Consider the following 18,290-nt stretch of genomic DNA (forward strand, 5'->3'; position numbering starts at 1 on the left):
TCGTTATATAAGCCGAATAGTAACACTAGACACTCGTAGATACCGTATCGTATCGTAAACGCCGTTAACTACCCGTGCCCTTTAGCTATCCGTAACTTGTTAAAGGCTACTATAATATCTAGCTTCGTAAAGTACTTCTTACCGTATATACGGTTAAGCGTCTCTTATATTAAGGGAATCGGATACCGGTTCTTAATAGTGATCGCATTTTATCCTCTATAGTCGATAAAAACACGTAGCCTACCTCTAGGCTTACGTACTACTAGTACTAGTATAGGAGACTAGCTCGTCTTTTGCCCTACTTTCCGTACCTTCCCTTTAGATATTTACTCGTCTAGCTATTTCTTAACTACCTCGTTCTCCTTCTTAGCTAGGCCGTAGGGCTTGCGGTATAGTAGCTCTTATAGACTATTAGGCTTAATATAAATCTTATAATCTACGCCTAGTCGATAAGGTAGGAGTCCTTTATAATCCTTAGCTAAGAAAGCGTCTATAATATCGTAGTATATCGGCGGTAACTTCTCCTTCGGGTTGTGATTGAACTACTTGTTTAAGAATTGGTCTAGATTATTAGTAGCTATTACACTTAGCTTAAGCTCTCCGCCGTCGCTCTTACGCCTAGTAGGTATAATATAGAAGTACTTAGCCCTAGGCCGGTACGCGTATATCTCCTACGCGCGTTAAGAAACGCCCTAGTAGTCCACTTCTTTATCGTCTATGTCTTCTAGGTTATATAATAAGACGTTTAGCTCTACCCCTCCTACTATAAAGCTCGCTACTTCTCTAGTAAAGGGCTCTAGTCCGTACCGTACTAGTACCTACTTCTTCTTCTTCTCGCGGTAGTTTAGGGATTATACTATTGTCGATATCTTATTCTATAGATAGTGACTAAAGCAGTAATCCGATCTAAATACTACCTCGCCTATCTCCTAGAAGATGTTTAGGTTATACGCTATAAGCTACGGTAGGCTAAAGACGATATTATATTCGAGGTCGGTAACGTAGTATAACATTTACTCGTAATAATTGCCGATAACTACGTCTATAAGGGCCGCGTATGTAATCTACCGCGTAGTGGCCGTTCTATCTCCTAGTATTAGTCGTCGGCTCTACGTTAAAGGGATTAGGGGTATTATATATTTACGTATAAATTTCTAGTTAAGAAAGAGAGAGGTAGAGGTAGAATCTATAAGGCCTCGAGCCTTTCTATATTATATTATTACGGGTAATACTATATAAGGGTATATAGCTAGCTATTACTTATCTAGTACGTATACCGATATCTTAAGCTCCTTACTATAGTCTATTACCGTCTCTTACATTCCGTGTCTCTTAATCTTATACTCTTTCTGTCCTAGGAAGTTCGGGTGACTGCTATCTACTACGCTTAGGTAGCGGTTGTACTATTTCCCTACTACGGATCGGCGGCTAGGGAACTAAGGGTTACGTTCGGATTCGGCGTAGTACTACGTAGACGCGGTAGGCGATAGTCGCTATCGTACCTATATATTAGGTATTTAGAGTTAGTCGATACGTAAAAACCTATACGGTAGCGGTAGTACTTACCCTACTTCTTAAGGTCTTCGCGCTACTTACGGTTAAGTATAGGTAGGTTCTATAGATATATCGGTAGATCCTCCTTTTTCTTAGTACTAGCGTACTATAGTAGGCGCTATACTAAGGCACCTACTATACTAGTAGCGGTACTAGTAACTACGTTACCGTTATTCTAGTTATTCTAGCCGCTATTACTATTCGAGTTACTATTACTACGGGGGCGCTCCTTCTACGGGTATAGTCGATCTGTCTCGTAGAAGCTCTCGTCTAGTACGGTGTACTCCTCGATAACGTCTTATATACTATCTAGGCGGCGGTCGACTTCGCGATCGCCGAAGGTCTTAATAAAGTACTTACGGTTTAGTCGGTTACGGAACAGTATAAGCTCGGTCTTATCGGTCTATAATATCTAGGCGCGTAACTTCGAGTAGTAGGTATAGAAGGCTATAAAGGTTTTGCCTTATTCTTACTTATAGGTAGTAATGTTTACTATAGCCTTAGTTCCTTTATTTTATATACTATATTAGCGTATTATCTAATCTAATAACTCTTCTCTAGTCTTAAACTCGTTAAAGGACTACTGTCTAGGTATAGGGATCCTCGGCTTAATACTTCGCTAAGGATTACCTTACGTCTACCTATATACGAAGCGTAGACTATCTACCTTAGTACGGAAGGTTACTATAGTTAGCTTTAGGAGAACACTACTATACTAGCTATCGAAATTAGGGTCGTTGTCGTTCTTAAAGTACTTAGGGTTAGGTATACCCTTACCGATCTCTATACCGCTAGTAAGGGTGCGGTTAATAGTAAAGAGACGTTCTAGAAGGTTAACTAGTAGTATCTAGGTACGGGTATTACGTATTCTCGAGTCACGACTATTATTAGGTCCTAGTCGCGGACAGTTGTTATCACGTCCTCGGCTATTATTACTACGGTTATTGTCGTCTCTATCGTTATTACTACTATCGCTACCGCTACCTCTACTAGTAGCTTCGCGATACTTACGTAATAGCTACTCGAGTAAGGTCTCGCGTAGGCGGGAACGAGAGGGTCGGCGGCCTAAGCGGCCCCTACCTCCGTTCTATATAGTATCTCCTACCTTAAGCCGAGCCTTTAGGTCATCGACTTCTTGTTATAGGGCCTAGTTCTTCGCCTTAGTATCTTGTGCCTTCTTCTTCTCCTTCTCGTAGATCTCGCTAAACTACTTATATAGGTTATTAGCTTCCTTATATTTCTTCTCTAGCTCTTATAACTTAGCTAGGTCGTAATCCTTCTTACTCTTAAGATCTACTACTATTCTCTATATAACAAGCTCTTCACTTCGTAGTATCTTAGAGATACGGTCGTATTCGGTATATAGCAAAGTGTACTAGGTGTTCTAGAGGTCGTTAGCTCGCTCTATTATATCGAGTTGTCTACCCTTAGTAATCGCCGTATTAACTACTTATAGTACGAAGTCGTAGGTGGTCTTCGGGTATTAGGATATAAGGGTCGTAAGGTTGTCTAGAGTAACATTCTAGTATTCGGATACGAGAATATGTTCTACCTTGTCGAGTAATAGATATACCTCGTCTAGGTCGCCGCCTAGGTTCTCTTCGAGCTTGAACTCGAACAGTTCTATAAAGTCAATCTTACTACCTTCTTCTCGCTCGAAGGCCTTCTAGTAAGCTTTATTAATCTCTTATTATAGCGCGACACCGGTGTCTACTATAACCCGCCGGTTGTCGTCCTATATCTAACTCTAAGGAAAAGAGGAGAGGTCGGGGAAAAGAGATATACGCTACTTGCTTTTGCCCTTAGGCTTAGGTAGCGGTAGTATACCGCCGTTCGCTATTTATAAAGTTATATTATCTAGGTTCGGGGGAGGCGTAACGGTGCCTATATCCTGACTATCTACGAGCGCGCGACTACTTACTAATAATATCGCCGCGTTACGTTCTCTAGGTATCTACGCGCTATACGCCTTACCGTGTTCTATATTCTAATACGACTCTACGCGTTCTTAAGTTCTACGGTTCTATCTATTCCTATTATTACGCGTCCCTTACCTAGATCCGCGATCTAGGTAGGGTAGTAGAACAAACTATAAGGGCGCGTATACTATAGGGTCCGAACGAGATAGTTATTATTCTACGAAGCTACGAAAGAGGAGCGCGAGGCGCGGCGAAGTTATAAAGCAAAGCTAAGCCGCGCTAACCCGATACGTAAGGTCCGCGGTTTAGCCGGGCCGACGTAGCTATAGTAAGGGGTCGCGGGCTGCCCGTAATAATCTCGATAACTTCTATTTAGTATACCTAGATAATATCCTAATCTTTAGCGACATATTCGAGGAATATATATAATACGTACGTAAAGTGCTATAGCGTATACGTAAAGCCGGCCTATAATTAGATATCGATAAATACGAGTTCTACTAAACAGAGACAAAGTACCTTAGTATTATTATAGGAGTCGACGGTATCCGTATAGACCTAGAAAAGGTCGACGTAGTCAAGAACTAGCTTACTCTAATATGCCTAAAGGATATATAAGCATTCCTTAGGTTCGGAAACTTCTATCGAAGGTTTATATAGAACTTCTCTAAAATCTATATACCCCTTACGATTTTAATAAAGACTAGTAAGAATAGTAAGCCGATACTATTCGTTTAGACAATAGAATACGAAGTAGCCTTATAAGGATTAAAAGATGCATTCTTAACGGACACGGTATTCGTATACTTTATACTAGGGTTAGAAACTATAGTCGAAACAGATACCTTAGATTTCGTTACTACGGTAGTAATTTTATAGAAACACGGAGACGTCTAGAGACCGGTAGTATATATATCTTAGAAGATGTTACTATAGGAGTATAACTACGAGATTTACGATAAGGAACTATTAGCTATCGTCCTCGCCTTCGTAGAATAGAGACCTAAGCTTACCGTTAACTTAGACGATAATATAGATACCGATTTCGAGAATACGAAGGATATAGATAATAATCCCGTTATTATCTACTCCGATTATAAGAACCTAGAATACTTTATAAGTACAAAACAACTTAATAGACGGTAGGTACGCTAGGTATAGTTCCTAGTACAGTTCGTATTCAAAATTACCTATCGTCTAGGTATATAGGGCATAAAGCCTAATAGTCTTACTAGACGATCGTAAGATCTACCGTCGGATCTAAGCAATCCACGTCTATAGTATTAGAGCTAGGTCATCCTACCGCCCGCTCGCCTCGATATTAAGCTCAATTTAAGCGAGCTACGGGAGGGGAAGGTAGCGTAGTAGGTAGTATAGTAGGATTTAATTATATAAGTCAAGGCTCTATATAGCGAAGAGATCGTTTAGGCTACTATATAATAGCTATTCTAGAACTAGTAAGTACCCCTATTACGTAAATATAAGATCGATAATCGAACGTCTAAAGTAGAAGATAGCATAATCTATATAAAGAACGCCTATAGAGGATATAGCTTATTTGTCCTAGAAGTTACTAGCGTAGTAGAACTTTATACTCTAATTACGAAACGTTTCTACGATATACCCGCGGCTAGGCATCCCGGCCGTAAAAAGACATTCGAGTTGATTAGTAGATACTACCGCTAGCTACGTATAGTATAAACAATTGAGAGATTCGTCCGTAATTATATTATATATAGAACAACAGTTCCGTTAAATTAGTAGTATTAGGGCCTCCTTATACTATTATCGGTACCCTTCGGAGTATAGGAGGATATCGCTTTTGACTTCGTTATAGATTTGCCCGTAAGTAAGAGCTTAACCGATAGACAAACGTATAAGAACGTCCTTATAGTTACGGATAGGCTTACTAAGGAGAGACACCTAATCCTAGTACTATAGATAGACGCCCTATATATCGTATATATCTTTATCCGCTACATCTTCGTACGTTATAGTATTCCTAAGAGCATTGTCTCGGATCGGGGCTCCTAGTAGACGTCTACGTTCTAGAGACGAGTTTACTCCCTACTCGGTATTTAATAACGACTATCGACGGCATTTTACCTAGAATCTAATAGATAGTCTAAAAACACGAATAAGGTTATAGAACGTTACCTTAGGGCCTATATTAACTACGCCTAAGATGATTAGGTTGATTAGTTACTACTTGCCGAGTTTACTACTAATAATTATATATTAGCTACTACTAGAGTATTACCCTTCTACGCTAATACCGGTCGTAACCTAGAATTTACGGATACTAGTCTAACTACCCCTATAAAGCTTATGCCCTATAAGTAACGACTCGATATAGAATCTACGAATATGTTTACTAAGCGTATAAACTAGATATACGTATATCTAAGGCAAGAAATTATATTAGCCTAAGCGTTATAAGTAGATTTTATAAACGTATATCGCTAGCTACCTCCGAATTATAATATCGGCGACGAAGTTTATATTAATACTACTAACTAGTCAATAATACGCCCGTCTAAGAAGCTCGACATTAAGAACGTAGGGCCGTACGAGATTACCGTAGTACTTCCGTATTAAAATGCTTACCGCGTTATAATACCCGATTAGTTAGGTAATCTCTATAATACTTTCTACGCCTCGCTCCTATAACTAGCTACTAATAACCCCGAACCTAGACAGATCCTAGTACCGCCGCCTCTAATCGAGATTACCCGCGACGACGATAGCGAAACATCCGAAGAGTACTTTATAGAGGACATACTCGATAGGAAATATTTCAAGCTAAAGGGAAGACTACTAAAATACTTACTACCGAAGTAAGACGAGTATAAGTACCTAGTAAAGTAGAAAGGATACCGCGAGCTAAGCTAGGAGCTACTAGAAGCATTAGTAGGAGTAGCCGCCTCTATTATAGACTTCTACTACAAATTTCCGACGAAGTCTATACCCGCCGACTTTAAGCCGCCGTACGACTAGGTACCTAATAAGGACCGAGTTACTAGTATACTACGATCTTATACTAAGCCTAGGTAGTTACCTACGGAGAACGTAAGTACGTCTATACCGGTAGTTATACCGTAAACTAATACGCCCGTAACGGCGTCTAAGCTATAAGTAAGGACGTTACGCCGCTCGATAAGACTTAATACGAGTACGATAGAGTTTTATCCTATAGCCGCCGTTGATACGCCTATAGTTAACTTATAAAGCTCTATAGAAACGAACGCTATAGATATAGGCTCGGATACTTAATACGCTAGGGCTACTATAGAACCGCGTATACCTCCTTCTATAAAGATAATAACGGATAGAAGTCTCTATAATAAGCGTTAGAATAAGGATGTCGCTATACACCCTAAGCCGCTATATAGCCGTACTAGCTTAGCCGCCCGACGGATATAGTGATCGATAGTAAGGAGGATATTAAGGGTTTAGAGGATACTTAAGCTAAATAAGGTAGACTAGAGAATAATGTGCTTTTCGTAGATGTACTACTATAGAGATAGAGCCGTCCGAGGACAAATAGCAATCTAAAGGGGGGGTACTATTACGGTTCACTACTACCGTAACGTCGCGCGCCTTAGCGCTTCGCGCTTCTCTTTCGTAGCCTTACTAAATAACACTTGTTTTACGGCAACCCTATACTATCTTATAGATTACTACCCGTAATAACTTATTCGATTCTAAGGTATTAATACGTTTGCGCCCTATCTTACGCCTTGTCTGTTTTAAGTAGTACTTGATCGCCTTAATATACGCCTACGAATCCTGCTAGGACTACCCGCGCCTTAGACGATATTATAGTAGTCTTAAACTCTAAGTAATCCGAAGGAGTTTACGTCGTAATCTAAGCTTATATACGACGCTATACTAAGCAACTCTAAAACAGCTTATAATAGCTTCTCTTAGCTTATAAAAGGCGGCGAAGTAATACTATAAGAGAATACGCTTCTTAGAGCTTGTAACTCTAAGCTTAAACGATAAGTTAAGACTCTTATAAAGCGCCGATCTCGTAAACGAAAGCGTCTCTAGTACGGCGGGTCTTAGAGTATAGAGTTGGCTCGTTATAGGTAGTCGTCGAGTCGTTAAAGGCTATAGAACAGTTAAAGAAGAGTCGTAGGTCAGAGGGTACGAAAGAGGGCTAGCTAAGTAGACGGCGGTATAGTAACTACGGTCGGACTAGCTATAACGTACGATCGTGCCAGGAAGACAAAGAGAACAATTCTGAATCGGATGAGAGTATTGAGTTCACTAGTTCTCTATTTAATAGTAGTGAAAACGATTAATAAAGAATACGAGTTGGTCGTACCAAGACAAAATTCCCAGCTCACTAGTGTTCCCAGCTCACTGGTGCTTTACGTTATATATAGTTATATATATATTTAAGTCTAATAGCGACGAGACAACCTAGGCAAAACGGACAGCTTGTGTAGTTTTGCAAGGTAAAATGTACGCGAGAAACACAAGTCCGCAAGGCGCGATGTTGCGTAAGTCGGAAAAAACCAAGTGGGAGTTAATTACTGCCATGCAGTTCTGGTCGGTCAGCTAGGGGCAGGAGCGTGTACGAGGGGATCCGTGCATGCAGGTACGGGAGAAGTGTGAACAGTATCGTTTTCTGCTTGTATCTTGGGGAAAGACCGGAGATTTGCCAAGAGTGTCGCTAACATCAAATATGTCAAACCCATCGGACCGCCTACGTGGTAATTCATCTCATTTCATCAATCATTCTCTCGATTGTGTCATCGCCTCGATACCGGTCGTCATGAACTCGATGTAGAAGTCAAAACTGGATCCGACCTTGTGCAGCCTAAATGGCGGCAGTCTCACCGGCGTTCGACCATGACTGGCAGACTGTCGAAGATGGTCTGGTTGAGCTGATAATGGACCATGAAGCCATTCTGTAACAGGCCTTTGATGCGGTTGAGTCGGTGTAACTTCCACCACTTGTTGATGACCATTTTACCACCTCCAGGGATGGTCACCTTCATCCTGGAACCATACTCGCGGTCCTCCATGTCTGTTGCAGTACTGTACCGAGGACCACGCGTAGGCTTCTCGACGGTGCTGAGAATGTCTCTGAACGCGACATGCAACTGCTTGCGGTCTTTCTTCGCGATGCTCTTGCAGGAATCTTTGACCATTCGCTCTAGGGTCTGCTCCAGTTTCCGGCTCTGCCGATAGACATCGTAACGCTTCACCATGCGAATGCCATCACCATCAGAGCCATCGTCGTCTTTCGGCTCGTCACCGGATTCGGCTTCTGTGTAGCTCTTTTCGTATAGCAGCGCAATGTTCTCTCCTGCAGCAATCTGGACAGCAACATCACTACTCTCGAGTTGGTCGGCGAAGATTTCCATGGCTGCCTCGTTCGATTCCTGGATGTCCTCGATCTGAGTCGCGAGAAACCCCCACTCCTCAAGTGCTGCAACAACCACCTTGCCGTTGTCTGTCTCGTCGATGACAGCGCCGTCAGAAGAAATGATGTCCAGGTAAAGCTCCATGACTTCCAAAGTACCCTCTTCACTGGCACCGCCATAGAACGTCACCATGCCGAGCGCGCGGATAGCTGCGACCTTGGCACCAGGGTATTCGGAGTCGTTCATGATGTGCTTGATGGGACCCTCTAATGCATCGAAGATGGCGTCGGAGGGTTCGGTGATGACAATCAAAGCCAGGGTCTTCAACGCCAACACAATCTCGTCCTCTGACTGTCCGCTCTTGACGCTCTTGAGCAGAGCAGGCAATAGCTCGTCCATCTTGCGCCGAAGCTCCGCCTCAGCAAAGTGCTTCCGCAAGATCGCGATAATGCTCTTGATCATCTCTTCTCTGCCCTCTGTAGAGCTACGCTTGCGATCTACCAACGCCTCGATGCGCTGTTCCAGACTCGTGATCCAGGTGTCATCCTCAACCTCGTTCTCCGCGTCTCCCAACGCGTCGACGCTGTGGGATGTCGCTTCGGTGCCGTCGCTAACCTCGCTCTCGTCATCTGAGGGTGCGCGACTGACGACGCGTGACCCCCTCGGAGAAGCTGTCGCTGAGCCGTTGCCGCTGAGGGGCGGCGATGTGTCCTTGGATCGCGCCTTGCGAGACGTCGTCTTCTTGCTCTCGAGGAGAACCTGCTTTCTCAGGTCGTGCATGGTTGCTGTTACTGGTAGGAAGTCCTGTTCCTTGTATGTTGTGAAGGGTTGTGCGCCTTTCCTTATGTCCGTGATATGGTTCCGTCCGGTGTGCTGGCGTGCAGCGATCCACTTGCGGTTATATGGGCGGGTGCGACGTGTCGATGATGGACAGCAAGTTGGTGTGTAGGTGAAGTGCTGATATCATTGCAGAGATGTGTGAAAGAACAGTCGTGAAAGGTCGATGACTACTCGCTTGTTTATGCCAGGAAAGTGTTGGTGAATTCTAGTTGTTGTTCAAAGTGTGCCTGCCGAAGGCCGCGTGACCTGCTCGTCCGATTTCGACCGATGTTTCTTCGTCCTTCACAGTCTGCACTGACGACGGCGGTAGATGGTGCTACTCTTACTTTCGTTGTGCTTCCCATCGTGCTCTGCCAGAGACAGAGATGGTCTGGGTGGGCTCTGAAAAGCCGAGTGACAGGCTGTGACAGCGACGATGTCAGTGGCGTACATAATAGTCAATGTCAATCAAATAGTTCTACACTTCAATGCTTCAATGGTTCTCATTAACTTGTCAATACATGGTTTTTTCAACTGGTCCGCTGCGATCCTGGACTTTCCCGTCCTAGGGTACCTTAAGACAGTGCAACGCCGCAGAATGTCGTAGCTCCTAGATCAGACCGCTGCTGTACTCGCATGTGTGTAGTTCTATGCCAGTGCACCCCACATGTCAATTGTGTGCCACTCCTCACAACCGCTCTTTCACAGGATCACCGGGATGGTGCTAGACTAGGCGCTAGTCCCGGGTGATGACTCACCGCCGATGATGCCGACGCCGCGAGTCACCCCACCTCGAAAAGTTACATGCACAGATGTACATTGACGAGAACACACAACCACGACATGCTCGCCCGGTGACAATACGCCCCCAGACCGTCGAAATGGAACAGACGGAAACCCTCACCACCAAGCAGCAGGTGGTGGACACAGTGCCCAAACGCATCAAATCGCTCCAGTTCGGCCTACTGAGTCCACCGGATGTTGTCGCTCAGTCGGTTGTCGCAGTCAAGGATCGCAATCTATACGACATCTCAGACCGACCCGGAGCTGCGCGCACAATCACGAACCACGGACCTCTCGACCCGCGACTCGGCACATCCTCGAAGAACGGGACATGCTCCACCTGCCAGCAGAGCCTGAAGGAGTGCAATGGACACTTTGGGCATGTGAAGCTGGCCCTTCCTTGCTTTCACTATGGATATTTGAAGAGGATCATAGAGGCGCTGAACTGCGTTTGCAAGGACTGCAGTAAGGTCTTGCTGCCAGAAAAGGACAAGAGAGCGTACTTGAAGCAGTTGCGCCGGCCAGGACTGGACGGCTTGAGAAAGGATGTCGTTATCAAGAGGATATCGGGAGACTGCCGAAAGGTCAAGGTCTGTCCACACTGCCAATCATACAACGGACCGGTGAGGAAAGTGGCAGGACATCCAATCAAGATGTTCCACAACAAATATGCCGTCTACACAAATTCCAATGCCAAGAGCAAGCAAAAGCCTCCGGACATGCAGGCCTTTGAGAAGACATTTGAAGAGGCCAGCAAGACAATTCCCGACGTGGAGCGCCACATGAAGCGTGCAGTGGACGATCTCACACCACTCCGGGTGCTGAACATCCTGAAGAAGGTTCAAAATGTGGACGTCGAGCTGTTGGGTATGGATCCTCACAGTGGTGGCAGACCGGAGTATATGATATGGACACACATCCCAGCACCACCTGTCGCGATTCGGCCCTCTGTTGCGCAGGAAACTGCCAGCACCGAGGACGACATCACGAACAAGCTGGGCGATATCATCCAAATCAACAACTTGATGCTTGCGGCTCTGTCTGCTGGACAGCCGCTAGTCAAAGTCATGGAGCTGTGGGAGTTCATGCAAGTTCAGATCGCCATGTACATTGACGGAAATCTACCTGGCCTTGGCAGAGACAGTGCCTATGGCAAGGCCATGCGCGGGTTCTGTCAGCGTCTCAAGGGTAAACAAGGTCGCTTTCGTGGCAATCTCTCGGGTAAACGTGTGGACTTCTCTGGGCGAACTGTGATCTCTCCTGACCCCAACTTGGCCATCGACGAGGTTGCAGTGCCGCAACGAGTGGCCGTGAATATGACCTATCCGGAACGAGTAACGAAACACAACTTCACGAAGCTCAAGGAATGCATCAAGAGAGGCGACAAAGTGCATCCTGGAGCCAACTACATCATTAAGGGTCGAGACAAGAGGAGGATCGTGCTCAGAATGGTCGGCCTGAAAGGGGACTTACATAAAGTTGCCGATCAGCTGGAGATTGGTGACACGGTTGAGCGACATCTTGAGGATGGCGACATCGTGCTATTCAACAGACAACCCTCACTTCACAAACTGTCTATCCTATCACACAGAGCCAAGATTCGACCATGGAGAACATTCCGCCTGAACGAGTGTGTGTGCAATCCTTACAACGCGGATTTTGACGGAGATGAGATGAACTTGCACGTACCACAGACTGAGGAAGCGCGGACTGAAGCCACAGAACTTATGGGCGTCAAGCACAATCTCGCGACGCCAAAGAACGGCACACCCATCATCGCCGCCATTCAGGACTTCATCACAGGTGCATATCTCATCAGCCAAAAAGACCTGTTCTTCAGTCGGCGGCAGTTTACACATGTTGTGAGCTTCATGTACAACGCCGTGGAGGTCACAGATCCCTGCACTGGCAAGAAGTACCCCATCGAGATTCCCCCACCTGCGATATGGAAGCCTCAGACACTATGGACTGGTAAGCAGATCTGGAACCTCCTCATGAAACCACATAGGGACTACCCTGTCAACGTCAATCTCGAAGCCAAGCTCAAGCAGTTTGCGCCGCCCTCGAGACCTGGAGATGCCAATGACATGGTCGATTCTGACTCTTACCTGGTCATCAGGAACAGCGAGACGATGTGCGGCGCGTTCGACAAGGCAACGATCGGTGATGGTAAGAAGACCAGTGTCTTCTATGTCATCATGCGAGATTTTGGTCCAGATTATGCTGCCGCTGCCATGACCAGACTCGCAAAGTTGTCGGCCCGATGGCTTGGTGAGCGAGGTTTCTCTATTGGTATTAGTGATGTCTACCCAAGTGACAAATTGAACGCGAGGAAGCAGGAACTGATCGACGCCGCCTACAAGGCTTGCGACGAAGTCATCGACAAGTTCAAGAAGGGTAAACTCGAGCGAAGTCCTGGCTGTGACGAGGAACAGACCATGGAAATAACACTTTCTGGTATTCTGAGCAAAGTTCGAGCACAGTGTGCCGATGCCTGTTTCGCGGAACTCAGCAAGTTCAACGCCCCTATGACCATGGCCAAGTGTGGTTCGAAGGGTTCCAACATCAACGTCTCTCAGATGGTGGCATCTGTAGGACAACAAATTATCGGAGGACAGCGTGTGCTAGAAGGGTTCCAAGATCGCACTTTGCCTCACTTTGCGAAGGCCAGTCGAGATCCACTGGCCAAGGGCTTCGTTGCAGACAGTTTCTTCAGTGGCCTAACCCCTACAGAATTCATCTTCCACGCCATGTCTGGAAGAGAAGGTCTGGTCGATACCGCTGTCAAGACTGCCGAGACTGGTTACATGTCTCGTCGGTTGATGAAGAGTCTGGAAGATCTGAGCGCGCAGTACGATCTGACTGTACGCAATTCATCTTCAGGTGTCGTGCAGATGAAGTTTGGAGACGACGGCCTTGATCCAGTGGACATGGAGGGCAGCGCAAAGCCCGTCAATTTCGAGCGTACCTGGATGCACGCGATCACCAGCACTTGGGACAATAGCGAGCCCACGCTAACTCTGGCGAAAATCCTGAGCCATGCGAACAAGACCCTCGACGCTGAGCGAATCAAGCTGAATCGCATAAGCGAGGACGGCAAAAAGCTGGAGTACACCTATGACTGGAACGAGGACAAGAATCTGAAGCTAGTCGATCAGTCCGAGTACAGTAGGACGTTCCTCGACGACATCACCAAATTCATCAACGACCAGGGTAAAAAGATGACTGAAAATCAAGCCAAGCTTGAGGGCAGCCAGGATGTATTCAAAATATCGCAATCTGCCCTTGATCGCTTCCTGCAACTCTGTTTGAGGAAGTACGAGAAATCCAAGACGGAGGCTGGCCACGCTGTCGGTGCCGTTGGCGCACACTCCATCGGTGAGCCCGGTACTCAGATGACTTTGAAGACTTTCCATTTTGCTGGTGTCGCTGGTATGTCGATTACACAGGGTGTCCCCCGTATCAAGGAAATCATCAACGCAAGCAAAGTCATTAGTACGCCAGTCATCAACTGCGCCCTGGACTCTAAATATGTCGACATGGCAGGTCGCTTTGTCAAGGCACTCATCGAGAAGACTTACCTGGGTGACATAGTCGACTACGTCGAAGACGTGTGGCACAATAGAGGCTGCTACATCAACATGCGCGTCAACTGGGACCAGATCGAGAACCTCGGTCTCCGCATCTCTATGTGGCAACTCGTGGACGCCATTGACCGTACGAAGGGATTTAAAGCCATGGGCGCTTCAGCACAGGCGGTCGGTCACCATCACATCCGCGTCCACATCAACCCTCCCGATGGTGGTGGATCTAGAGCCGCACGCCGCCTTGTCGGCAAAGGCAAGCTGGATGCCGGCGATGGTTCAGAAGTCATGTTCATGCAACTCCACTCTTTGAAGCGACGTCTGCCAGCTGTTGTTGTCAAAGGATACCCCGACGCCGCACGTGCCATCATCAAGAAAGATGATAAGAAGGATCACACAGGGAAGGAGCCAATTTCCGTCCTCGTCGAAGGCTACGGTCTGAAAGCGTGCATGACTACTGAAGGTGTCAACGGATACCTCACCAAGTCGAACAACGTCATGGAGATGCGCGACGTCCTTGGCATCGAAGCCGCTCGTAAGACGATCATCGACGAAATCTCCTCAGTCATGGGAGGTATGGACATTGATCCTCGACACATGCAGCTTCTCGCCGATGTGATGACATACAAGGGTGAGGTCCTCGGAATCACACGTTTCGGTCTGGCCAAGATGCGCGACTCCGTCCTCCAACTGGCATCCTTCGAAAAGACACCAGATCACCTCTTCGAGGCCGCTGCTAAGATGAAGAAAGACGACATCGAAGGTGTCTCCGAGTGCATCATCATGGGCCAGAGCATGGGAGTCGGTACCGGCGCTATGAAAGTCGTTCGCCCGCTCAACATCGATGGCGTGGAGAATAACGTCGATCTGAAGGACTTCAAGGTGGTCTCGAAGGCTGAGATTGCCACGAGGAAGGATCGACTGAAGCAGAGACGCAGCGATTTCTTGATGAGTATGACTAATGGGCACGCGATGGAGGTTGATGTTGCGGCTTAGAAGGCTGGGCATCATCTGATGATTGCGATGCAGGGTGTAGCATAGCATAGCGAGGGCGTTTGCGTGGAGCAAGGCATTGGAATTCGAGGATGGGCTTGTATAGATACTGTTACTGATACCCAGAGCTATGAATGAAACAGTGTTAGTATGCATCTTCTTCACTCATTACGCCTTTCCAGCTCTTCCTCCCTTACTCTGGTGCCGCCAATTGGAGACCCACTTTGTTGACATAAACCTCAAACCCATCCAACTCCTTCTCTCGCAACTTCCTCAGAACCGCCTCGTCGACTCCCCACTCATTCACGAAGACCTCAAACTTCCCTTTCTCGACCACCTTCCTCCTCGCCTCATCCTCTCTCTGCGCCTGCTCCACTGTGATGCCCACCGGTAACTTCCTAACCTCCATTCTCCTCACCACTAGCCTCAAAATCGGCAAAGTGCCCCAGGGCTGCGGTAAGTTGGGCCTAAATGATCTCGGGCCCAGCTCAAAGCCGGTGTTGCTGTTGTTGGACTTCGGAGGTCCAGATCCAGTGTAGCGGGTGGTATAGATGATCGGCGCATGCAGAATCCGGGAGGCATTCTTCAGCGCTGCGGTGAGATGAGGATAGCCCTGAGGAGTCCGCTGTGAAGTCTCGGAAGTGTTGGCGAGGAGAGCAGCGTCGTCTGCGTCAGACCGTGCTTGCCAGTAGAAACTTGAGGCGGAGTCTAAGGCGATGAAGGCAACGGGTCTGTCGAAGGAAGAGTGGCGGGTTGCGTTGAAGAGGTAGGATTGGAGAAAGTTGAGGGTGGCGATTGCGGAGGGGAGGGATTGGGGGTGGAAGATGTGGATGTGTTTGAGGGAGGTGTGTATCGCGTCGTTGATGGTGTTGGTGGTAGCGTCCGAGCTGCGATTGGTAAAGGCGAGGGTTTTAATTTGCTGGGCGAGGCGTGGGATGGAGAAGGTATTGTCTGCGCCGATGATTACAACGCAGGATTGGCGACCTCCGAGGTTCCTTGGAAGGACTGCTAGGGCCGTGAGGTGGTATAGGATGTTTGACGTGCCGACATCAGGACGTAGGGACATGAGCTCGACGATGGGTGAAGTCGTTGGGGCAGTTTTGCCATTCGATGCTCGCGCCTGGTCGATAGTCGCCAGAATGCTGTCGAGCGGTGGCAAATCAAAGCGTGATATCGGTCCATCATCACGTAGACGTAGATCGTTGAGAAGCTTGAAGTGTGTCAGTCCTTCACCGTATCTGGATCGGGTCAAGATACCTACCTCATCCAGACCAATTTCTTCCACTTCAGCCAGAAGCCTCCTTCCCAAATCCTCTGCACTCATCTTCACTTCTTTTCATCATCTCCTGTCACTGATCCGATCAGTCAACTGTCAGCCCATCACTGACACACGATCCCTCTGATGGTTTCCAAGGCAATCTCGATGAAAGTGTGAAAGAAGATGCCACCACTCGTCGAAGCCTTCCCAGCGTCAGATCTCGCGCCACGCATCAACGACCTACCATCGGGCAAGAAGCGGAAACCAGCAGTTGCGGATCTGAAGAGCTGCCCACTTCAAGAATTGATTCAGTACAATTGCAACCTCAATGGGCCGAGAGAGAGTCCCCAGAGTAAGGTTGTGTGTGAGCCAGTGTTGAGGTTATTTCGGCAGTAAGTCACCACAATCGACGACTTAGTGCCGTCTGCAGAATGTTCGAAGTTCTCGGATGTGATGCTGATATTTCGAGCAGATGCGCAAATGGCATGACGGTCGAGACGACAGCTTGGGAAGGAAGGTACGATCAACGAAGTGAGGTGCGAGATGGAGACCACGTGACATCAACAACACAACAACAGGAAGCGAACATAGATGCCTGTACTCGAAGGCGGTAGCATGATGAGGCTGTCTACTCAATGCTCTCACTGTGATGCTCGAGAAGAGCCGCTCAATCGAAGGAACTCCGCCAGCGCCTCGCTAGATACCAATACAACAAACCCATTCTGTGGAGCGCCTCACTGTCTGCCTTCAACCCCTTGTTGTCTTTCGATGGCCGTGCTTTCTCCAGTGTGTCATGTTGTGGTTCACGACCACACCTTCAGGCATACCCAAGTCCACATCGTCCTTGTCTCCAGCACCAACACCCTCCCCAGCAAGATCTACCGACTCGTCTAGACCTCCGATGTCCTTCAGCACTTCCGCAAAGGTATCCTCATGTGGCCGTTTCTTTGCCTTCTGTGGTACAGGAGCCTCCCTAGCCTTTCCTGCTCCACTGAGCACACTTCCTCGTCTCTTTTCCGCATTCAGTGCGCCCGTTTTTGCTGCCGCTGCGAGCTTTCTAAGCGCCTGCTCTGCCAGCATGCCTTCCGCTGTTGCCTTCTCGCGCATCTTTCGCGAATCCGTCTCTCTGTTGGGGAAGACTGGGGTCTTCTTCCAGGCGTGTTGCGGCGGTAGCGGAGGAAAGTGGCGTGGTATGTAGGCGGGTGGGTTTGGAGTCATGAGAGGCTGCAGTAAACTTGAGAAATCCGGCGCAGGAGGAGGTGCTGGATCTGGCTCGGCTATTGTTGGACATGAGATGTCTTCGGGTATCTGTAGCTCGAGCTGTGGCTTCAGCAGGGATGCTGTGTGTGTGGCATCGTTGCGAGCCAGCGCGGAAGCGAAGTCGAGAGCAATGGGTGTAGTCCTTCGTCCATCGAACATGGACGTCCTCGCGTCTGCGAGAAAGTGTAGCATGTACTCCTCCACGTGCGATCTGAACATCTCCAATGCTGACGGCTTCACGCTGTCGAACCCAGCCATCACGAGCGCGGCGCTGATGCTCTTGAGTAGCTGGCCCTGCGCGAAGACTGGATCTTGCGGCGCAGGCTCGACATTGTTGGGTCGCTTCTGGACATGTCGTAGCTTGTGGTGTACTCGTTGTCTTTTCGTCGGTATGTGCTCCTCTTGTGGCGAGGCGGAATGTGGCCTCTTCGTGCCGGCATGCGCTGTCGATGGAGAGTGGTCAGGAGCCATGTTCACGCCGCTCGCGATAGCTTCGATGTTCCTGTCGTCTGCTCCAGCTGCTCGCCCTTTCTTCTAGAAAATGAGGATTTGCTGGACGTTCATGGCTGTCGGTAGTGTTTGCGCGTGAATCGAGGTGTTGGTGTTTGGTGATGAGTGATGGCTGTCGCAAAGTGCTCGATTGGGTTGTTCGTGGTCGAAGCTCTGGTTGCTGACTTCACTTGCGGACCCCACTACGGCACTACCACAATCTTGTCTCCATTCACCTTCGACGCTATAGTCC

At 47.6% G+C, this 18,290-nt stretch overlaps 5 protein-coding genes across 5 annotated transcripts; 2 read left to right on the top strand and 3 right to left on the bottom strand.

Annotated features, from left to right (window-relative positions):
- Positions 1-8,317: 8,317 nt before the first annotated feature.
- CLAFUR5_04384 (uncharacterized protein) lies at positions 8,318-9,631 on the bottom strand (the record flags this gene model as incomplete). Its single annotated transcript, XM_047903532.1, has 1 exon — positions 8,318-9,631. The coding sequence occupies one exon, from the start codon at positions 9,629-9,631 to the stop codon at positions 8,318-8,320; it is 1,314 nt and encodes a 437-aa protein (XP_047760869.1).
- An 851-nt stretch (positions 9,632-10,482) lies between these two features.
- Positions 10,483-15,033, top strand: CLAFUR5_04385 (DNA-directed RNA polymerase III subunit RPC1; the record flags this gene model as incomplete). The annotated part of the gene is made up of 1 exon (XM_047903533.1): positions 10,483-15,033. One exon carries the CDS (start codon positions 10,483-10,485, stop codon positions 15,031-15,033), a length of 4,551 nt encoding a protein of 1,516 aa, XP_047760868.1.
- Positions 15,034-15,223: 190 nt separating this feature from the next.
- On the bottom strand, positions 15,224-16,354 carry CLAFUR5_04386 (uncharacterized protein; the record flags this gene model as incomplete). The annotated part of the gene is made up of 2 exons (XM_047903534.1): positions 15,224-16,240; positions 16,292-16,354. The coding sequence occupies 2 exons, from the start codon at positions 16,352-16,354 to the stop codon at positions 15,224-15,226; spliced, it is 1,080 nt and encodes a 359-aa protein (XP_047760871.1).
- Positions 16,355-16,471: 117 nt separating this feature from the next.
- Positions 16,472-16,902, top strand: CLAFUR5_04387 (uncharacterized protein; the record flags this gene model as incomplete). Its single annotated transcript, XM_047903535.1, has 2 exons — positions 16,472-16,680; positions 16,761-16,902. The coding sequence occupies 2 exons, from the start codon at positions 16,472-16,474 to the stop codon at positions 16,900-16,902; spliced, it is 351 nt and encodes a 116-aa protein (XP_047760870.1).
- A 133-nt stretch (positions 16,903-17,035) lies between these two features.
- On the bottom strand, positions 17,036-18,019 carry CLAFUR5_04388 (uncharacterized protein; the record flags this gene model as incomplete). The annotated part of the gene is made up of 1 exon (XM_047903536.1): positions 17,036-18,019. One exon carries the CDS (start codon positions 18,017-18,019, stop codon positions 17,036-17,038), a length of 984 nt encoding a protein of 327 aa, XP_047760877.1.
- Positions 18,020-18,290: the final 271 nt, after the last annotated feature.

This window comes from Fulvia fulva, chromosome 4 (genome assembly GCF_020509005.1).
Source record: "Fulvia fulva chromosome 4, complete sequence".
Taxonomy (NCBI): Eukaryota; Fungi; Ascomycota; class Dothideomycetes; order Mycosphaerellales; family Mycosphaerellaceae; genus Fulvia; species Fulvia fulva.